The sequence below is a fragment of the Meriones unguiculatus genome, chromosome 5, assembly GCF_030254825.1.
Source record: "Meriones unguiculatus strain TT.TT164.6M chromosome 5, Bangor_MerUng_6.1, whole genome shotgun sequence".
Lineage (NCBI taxonomy): Eukaryota > Metazoa > Chordata > Mammalia > Rodentia > Muridae > Meriones > Meriones unguiculatus.
The window spans coordinates 44,530,678-44,538,883 of record NC_083353.1 but is presented as its reverse complement, the minus strand read 5'-3'; the positions used below and the strand labels follow the sequence as shown (position 1 = coordinate 44,538,883).

Genomic DNA, 8,206 nt, shown 5'->3' with positions numbered 1-8,206 from the left:
CTGCCATGTTTCAGTAATCGGATCTTTCTATTTTAATTGGGCATAATTATCTTTGGTATTAGGATGCCACAATCGATCAGCCGTTAAAATGGCCTTGTATATCCACATTCAAAAGATTTAAAATAAAGAGAGCATAATTACTATAATTCTGTGGTGTTTGGGGATATAGCTCCCCCCTTTTTATTGTTTGCAATTGGTTCTTAAGAGATCCATGGGCTTGGTCCACAATTCCTTGGCCTTGAGGATTATATGGCATGCCCGTTTTATGATTAATACTCATTTGTGCACAAAAACATTGAAAAGCTAGACTCATATATCCGGAGCTATTATCAGTTTTTATAATGGAAGGAATACCAATTGCAGCAAAACACTTTAAGCAATGACTTATAACATGTTTGGTGGCTTCTCCTGTTAAGGGAGCTGCCATGATAAATCCTGAAAAAGTGTCAATTGTTCCATGAACATATTTTAGTTTCCCAAATTCTGGGACATGAGTTAAGTCCATTTGCCACAAATGGTTGGGAGTCAAGCCTCTAGGATTTACACGATAATGAGGTACATTAAAATGTTCAGGACAAGAGGAACATGATCTTACAATTTGTCTAGCAGCTTCTCTGGTAATACTAATTGTTTTCTTGAGCTCTTGCTATTTTGATGATGTAATGAATGAGAATTTTGAGCCACTTCTTGTTGAGTTAATCCAACCAAACTTGTGGCTTGATCTGCTAAATTATTTCCTAAAGTTAAAGGTCCAGGAAGCCCTGAATGAGCCCTAATATGTCCTACATAATAAGGCTGCACATGGCTCCAAATACTTTGTTGAATATCTCTAAATATATCTTGTATTTGTTTATTAGCTGTATTAACATATGTTACAGTCTCTAGGACTTGCAAGGCTTTAGCTATATAATGGATATCAGTGTACAAGTTGAAAGAGGTAGAAGCCATATTTTTAAAGATTGCACCAACAGCATTCTATAACTTGAGCCGAGGCTGGCAATGTCTGTAAAACAAAAGTTTGTCACTGTATTACACATACAGCTTTTCCATTTGAAGATTCGTCTGTGAATAGTGTTGGACCCTGAGTGAATGGCTTTTGTTTAATTATTTTAGAAAATACAAAAGCATGCTCATTGGCAAATTGAAGTAATTTATCTTTTGGATAATGATTATCAATATGTCCTAAATAATGAGCAAAGCTAGGGCCCAACAATCTGCATTTTGAAATAACCAATCTACTTGCTGTTTGGTAAAAGGGACTCCAATTAATGCAGGTGCTCTACTAAAATACATGTGAGATTTTGTGTGAGCCATTGGAACTAAATTAGCAACTGCTTTATAATATGGTGTCAGCGCTCAAACAGGAGACACAGGCAAGTGCAACCATAATAATGGTCCTTCTTGCCACAATACAGCAGTTGGAGTATGAACAGTAGCCAAAATATATGCACCCCATTCTTTTGAATCATCAATATATTGAACATGTTGCTTTTCAATAGCTAATTTTATCTTTTGTAAAGCATCAGAGCTTCTTTGGTAAGTTCTCCTTTTGACAAAGGATTAGCCTCTCCTTTTAAAATGTAAAAAAGTGGTTTTAGCTCTCCTGTAGTTAATTTTAAATGGAGTATTAGCCAATTAATATCACCTAACAACTTTTGAAACTCATTTAAAGTTTTTAGGTTGTCTTTCCTTAATTGAACTTTTTGAGGCATAATAGTCTGAGGATATAATGTCCCAAATATTAATAGGGTGGTTGTCTTGTACCTTTTCTGGTGTAACCACTAAACCTAGATCCTTTACAGCTTGTTGTAAGTGTGTAAAAGCACCTAATAATATCCCTTCATTTTTATGAGCCAGTAAAATGTCATCCATATAATGAATAATATACACAGAACAATTTTCCTCTATTGTTTTAAAAACAGCTTGAGCCACAAATTTTTGACATAAAGTTGGACTGTTTGCCATACTTTGAGGTAATACAAGCTAATGATACCTTTTCATAGGTTCTTTAAAATTTACAGATGGCACGCTAAAAGCAAATCTTTTACAATCTTGAGGAGCAAGAGGAATAGTATCGAATTGCTGTCCTGTTTTTTTGTAGATTTATTCTCCAGCAAGCATGTCATAAGTTATAGGAAGTCCCTGAGCTCGATTAAGTTCAGCTGTAGCTTGACAATGCTCTGCAAATTCTGACTTCCATAATAAATTATCTCCTCCTGATAAGCATGCTCTTGCTAACTCTTTCCAGTCCCCTAGGCAGAGAACCTCAGTAGACAAAGCCTGGGTAAAAGGTGCTGTAGGACTTTATTGGCAGCATGCACATTTTAATTCTCTTATCTGTTTAAAAGGTAAAGGAGCATGGACTCTCACCATATTACCCTGTCCATCAGGTTGCTCCAGAACTGGAAAACCATAAAACTCAGATACATCTTCTTCATTTTGCCTAGCTTCTTGTAAAGAAGCTTGCAAAGGGGATAGAGTTGCCCGTACAGTGGACAAAGGAAAAGATCCCCCTGTCTTTTGGGCCACTGCAACTGTAGAACTCCCAGGAGGAGGGTCCAAACCTGCAACCAATGATAAGGTTGGAGTGGGAGATTGAGCTTCATATTCCCTAGTAGTTAATTCTCTAATTTTTCTGTTTATTTCCTCCAAGCCACACTCCAGTCTTTTAATTTCTTTTTGCCAAGGCTTATACTTTGTAACATGCATAGCCTGAACTGGAGGGTATCTTTCAGAATAATACTGATCTGGTTCTTCCTCCAAATCTGCAACCTCATTAGGATGTAAGTCTTCCTCAAAGTCTCCTTCTGGCAAGAAATTACTGTCATCAGGAGGGAAATATAACTCCTCTGGAGGAGCTGATGGCATAATATCATTTTCTCTTAAAGCCTGCCATCTTTCTAACCTCCTTTTCTCTGAGCCTGAAAGTTTAGCTTTCTCAGTTTTCTGTTGCTTATACAGACTACCTTTAATTGAGATCCATACAGAAAACACTAGGCTAATGCCTTGTCCCATTTTTGGATTTACTCACTGCACCCTTTCTACTTATTGATGCCAGCTTGCCAACAACCATGGTGTCCTTCACTGATTCCCTGTATCTCAAGTCCCATGTTCGGGCACCAATCTGCCGGAGACCGCCAGCAGAGTCAAATGGGTTCTTGAGTCGGGAATGAGGATTAAAATTAATAAAAGCACACAGCAAATAGGAGACTTTTTTTTTGAGGCTCCGGACTGGACAGCCACAGCAGCAAGCCTTAGCAGCAACAATTGTAGCAGTTTCCCATATATTGAACCACCCCTGCATACCTGGGATGAAGCCTACTTGGTCATAGTGGATGATATCCTTGATGTGTTCTTGTATTCAGTGTGCAAGCATTTTGTTGAGTATTTTGCATTGAAGTTCATAAGAGAGATTGGCCTGAAATTCTCTTTCTTTGTTGGGTCTTTGTGTAGTTTACGTACCAAGGTAACTGTGGCTTCATAGAATGAGTTGGGAAGTGTTCCTTCTGTTTCTATTTCGTGGAATAGTTTGAAGAGAATTGGAATCAACTCTTCTTTGAAGGTCTGGTAGAATTCTGTGCTGAAACTATCTGGTCCTGGTCTTTTTTTGGACGGGAGACTTTCGATGACTATTTCTATTTCTTTAGGGTATATAGGACTATTTAATTGATTTATCTGCTCTTGATTCAGCTTTACTAAAAGAGATACTACAAGAATGTCAGCTAAGATATCTCAAATTGTCTAGCCTGACAAACAGAAATAAAGCGTGCAATGGAAAGAAGCAAACCTTCTGCAGACCTAGTGCATGCTGTGTGACTGTGGCACTGAGGGTGCACTACATCCAGGGAGGAGAAAAAGTTTCCTCCTCTACAACATGGACTCAGCCTGCCCATCTCCTCATGTTGAGAAAATGTGTGCAGAGCATGGTTTATGTCAGGGCTGAGCAGTACCTGTCCACCCTGTGTTTATGAATCCATGGGCTTGATTTTGCCACCATCATACAGCTCACCTTTACCATGGGATCAGCACATTCGTTTATGCTCTTCACCCACTGTGAAGAAGAAAGGTTAATCCTTTCCTGTGCACATTTCCTTTTGTTTAATTTGGAATTTTTTTCTGAGTCAGCGTTTCTCTGTGTAGCCCTAGTTGCCCTGGAACCTGATTTAAAGTCTAGGCTGACCTTGAACTCAGAGAATCTCCTGTTTCTGCCATCTGAGTGCTATGATTAAATGCTTGCGCCTCCACCACCCATCTTATATTGGATTTTAAAATAATATTTTATTCTTACAATTATTTTTGCTTTGTGACTGTTATGTGCTAGTCTGGACTCATCCTGTAGCTCAGGCTGGCCTTGAACTCACTATCCTCCTGTTTTGATTTCATGGTTATAGACTTGAGCCACCAGGCAAATGTCTGCTCGTGGGTTTATACAACTTACAGTTGTGTGGTTTATTTCTTCTCCTCCATGTCCTTGGTGTGTGAAATGTTCTCTCATGTTACCTAGTTAAATTCCATTCTTTTTGTTAATTTACATCCTGTCTGAGGCTCTAGGTCTCACTCAGAGTGTAGACAGAACATGAAACAGATCTTCTCTGATCTTTCTTTTTCCACTAACCAGTTTTCAGTTATTTCTTTAGATTATGTGTAAGTGTCAACACTGAAATTACTCGATTCTGGGTGTGAGTGGGGTCCATGCTTGTGACATATCCTCACACTGAGTGACAGATAACAGTTTTACTGTGGGAAGTAAGTCTCTAAGTGTGTGTTCTGCACTGTAAAGTATGCCTGTGAGTGGGTTCAGCTGTGTGAAGTCTTCCTGTGAGTGTGCTCAACTGTGTGACTTGTGTGACTGAGTCCGTGTTCTCTCACATGAAGTGTGCTCTGGGCAGGTATCTGATTAGTCTCAATTAAGCAGGCATGCTGCAAGCCCTCAGGTCCCTGGAGTATATCAATAGTGCAGCTGAGTAACTATCTGTGACTAGTTTCCTACTTAAATTTGGATTTTTTGAGCCCAGATAAAGCACTTTGTCTATGGTCTCTATTCCTTTGACACATCTAAGCTCTGTCTTTCATAAGTAACTCATCAAGATTGTGCAGTGTACCTGACTGACATGGCAGACATTCGAGGTGTTCTTCATGTTCTGACTAGCATTCCTTAACAAGGGGAGGCCATGACCTGATCCCACATCCTGACACTTCTAGACAGTGGCTGTTTCTACTTTGACTGTTTTAAATCAGGCCATAGGAGCACCATTATGCAAATGACAGGATGCTTCTCTGCATATCATTTTGGCTCTGTGTATGTGTGTGTGTGTGTGTGTTCTGCATCCTGTGATAATTTATTCTCAAAACAGTGTTTCCTTGTATATTTTTCCAAATATAAACAACTGAGGCATTGATTTATTGAAAATGTCATATTTAAAGTAATGGGCTGTGCCAGAGAAATGGCTCAGCACATATGCAAACTGTTTTCTAAAAGACTCAAGTTCAATTATCACCACTCACCCTTGGGTGGCACACAACTGCCTATAAGTCTAGCTCTAAGAGTAATTGACATTTCTGGCCTCCAGGATGACCTGCACTCACGTACACACACACACACACACACACACACACACAAACACACACACAGACACAAGCACAGACACAAAAACATACACACACAGTTAAAAGTTAAATCATTTTTTAAAAAAATTAAAAGTAATCTGGGCATGATGGCACATGCCTTTGATCCCGGCACTCAGGGAGACAGAAGCAGGTAGATCTCTGTGAGTATGAGGTCAGCCTGATCTACAAAGCAAGCCCAGGATAGCCAGGGCTACATGGAGAAACCCTGCCACAAATTCCAAAATAAATAAATAAATAAATAAATAAAAAGTAATGTGCTAAAAAAGACAGATGAGAGCCATTTCACACACCTCCTTTGAAAACCCGTTGAGAAAGATAAACTTCATGTGATATCTGAGTGGGAATGCAGTTTAATATTGTTTTATATACTTGCCATCCACACACAGAGTAAACAGATGGAATGTTAAAAGGATGTTTTCACATATCAGTTTAAGCCACAGAATGTTCCTACTATGTCATGATATGATGGCAACATATTGGATTGTATTAAGGAGTGTACAATTTTACCCATCATTGATTAATCAGATATTTAATTTCCTGTCCCACAGTGACCTTAAAAATTTAGTTATATGCTTTTCAGTGCAAATAAACACAAGAGGACTGACTGTGGCATAGCCATGGGACACAAGAATCTGGATACAGTAAAACAGAGAGCCATCTTTGAACTTCATTCTTGTGTGGAAGATAACACTGTCCAAAATGTAGAGAACCACAAAGAAGCTCATGAGCAGCAGGATGGTCCGGGTGGCCCTTCGCTCTGGGGATGCTTTTGGAGAAAGTTTGGTGCTGTGAAGATGCCGGGCCTGCTTCATGTGTCTGTATAAAAGAGTCACCATGTACCCACTGGAGAACACCATGAGACTTATAAGAAAGGCTTCCCTGAAGACCACCAGTGTGGAAAATGTGTTTTGTCTGGAGTAACTCAGTGTGAGAAGTGAGCAAGACTGAGTAACATACATAAAATTATCTGAGGTCGAATTGGGGATGGCACTTATTGATACCAGGAGGTAACTGCTAAAAGACATGTAGAGAACAAAAAGAAAAAGGGCGCAGGAGATGTCATGGGGAAATTTATATTTAAACTTGTCTAAGCAGCAGCTTCTAGGGCTGAGGATGATGGTCCAGAGGACATTCAGCAGACAGGCAGCACAAAGGGAGAGGCCCCTCAAGAACCTGTGCAGATAGATAAGGGATTGGCATGTGGTGGGGTCCCACCTCCCCTGAGACATAAACATGTCTGAAGCTATGAGTCCCATAGTTAGCAGCATCAGTAGTTGGGTCAGGGCCAAGAAACCAATGGCGAGATCAATGAGCTTAGGCCTGTGCGCACCAATGAGCATACAGAGATGGAAGACGAAAAGGATGCTGTTGGCTGAGATCCCAACACTCAATTCAGAGAACAAGGTGATTTTAATGTTTGTGTTAGTGTGGAGTATGCTGGCTTTATTCATTGTATGTGTGTGTATTTGAAGTACCAAAAATCTGAGGAGAAAAGAGAAAACTCTTCATTACAAATACTGGTAATGAAGCATTACCCCCCAACACTGAGATGGCAACAAGATGTCAATTCATCCCAACTCCACCTCATCCAAAAAGAACTCAGCTCCATCTCAGACTCCCTTGAGGCCATCCCCATAGTCTTCATTGTCCCCACTGTCCTGACGCTTCCCATGCAAAACTGAACTGTGCAGACCATTGTAGGCCTGTCTCAAAATACAAACTTTCTTGTACATTAAACATTTCCACAAGTTATAAAAAATTAACCTCTCCTGATCCACATGTTTGGTTTATTCAGGGGTAATAGCTGCATCTCACTTGATTGTCAGACCCACGTGCACAGGGTCATTTATCTCACTGCCCTCTTCATTGCTGGCCAAGTAGTCATTCACTCTCTTTTTCATTCAGTCATTAATCATTCATTCTCTATGTCTCTTTCTGTCTGTCTCTCTCCCCCTCCCTGCCCCTCTTACCTCTGTCTCCTCCTCCTCGTTCTCTCTCTCTCTCTCTCTCTCTCTCTCTCTCTCTCTCTCTCTCGGTTTTTCAAGTCAGGGTTTCTCTATGTAGTCCTGGCTGTCCTGGAACTCACTCTGTAGACAACACTGACCTAGAACTCAGAGATCCTCCTGCCTTTGCCTCCTGAGTGCTGGGATTGAAAACATGCACCACCACTGCCCGGCCAGGCCAAATGGTCTTATTAATCTCCAGAACAAATAATTACCAGTTTGGACTCTGAATCAAATCCTGCCGACTATCTGCCATTTCTTCAGAGTGTGACCATAAGCACTCAGAAGATGAGCTCCAGTCAGCAACTCTGGAACATATGCACAGTCAAGAAGCCCCTAGGTGTGAGGATTCTACCTACACACCAAGCATGGAACTGTTTCAGGCACAAAGTGATCTCTGTACTTGTCAGCTGCTGGTTTTCTCATGCAGTGTCCTGGGAGACAGAATGCAGCTCTGTGAATGACAGATCAGCTCCTTCCCTGCATGAAGCAGAAAAGAAAAAAATGACCAAAAGGATAGAATGATGGAGACAAGTTCTGTTTCCAGAGAAATCCTGGTTTTTCTCTGAACTCTC

At 40.4% G+C, this 8,206-nt stretch overlaps 1 protein-coding gene across 1 annotated transcript; it reads right to left on the bottom strand.

Annotated features, from left to right (window-relative positions):
• Positions 1-6,149: 6,149 nt before the first annotated feature.
• Positions 6,150-7,079, bottom strand: LOC132653969 (vomeronasal type-1 receptor 44-like). Its single transcript, XM_060383289.1, has one exon. It carries the CDS (start codon positions 7,077-7,079, stop codon positions 6,150-6,152), a length of 930 nt encoding a protein of 309 aa, XP_060239272.1.
• Between the last annotated feature and the right edge of the window lie 1,127 nt (positions 7,080-8,206).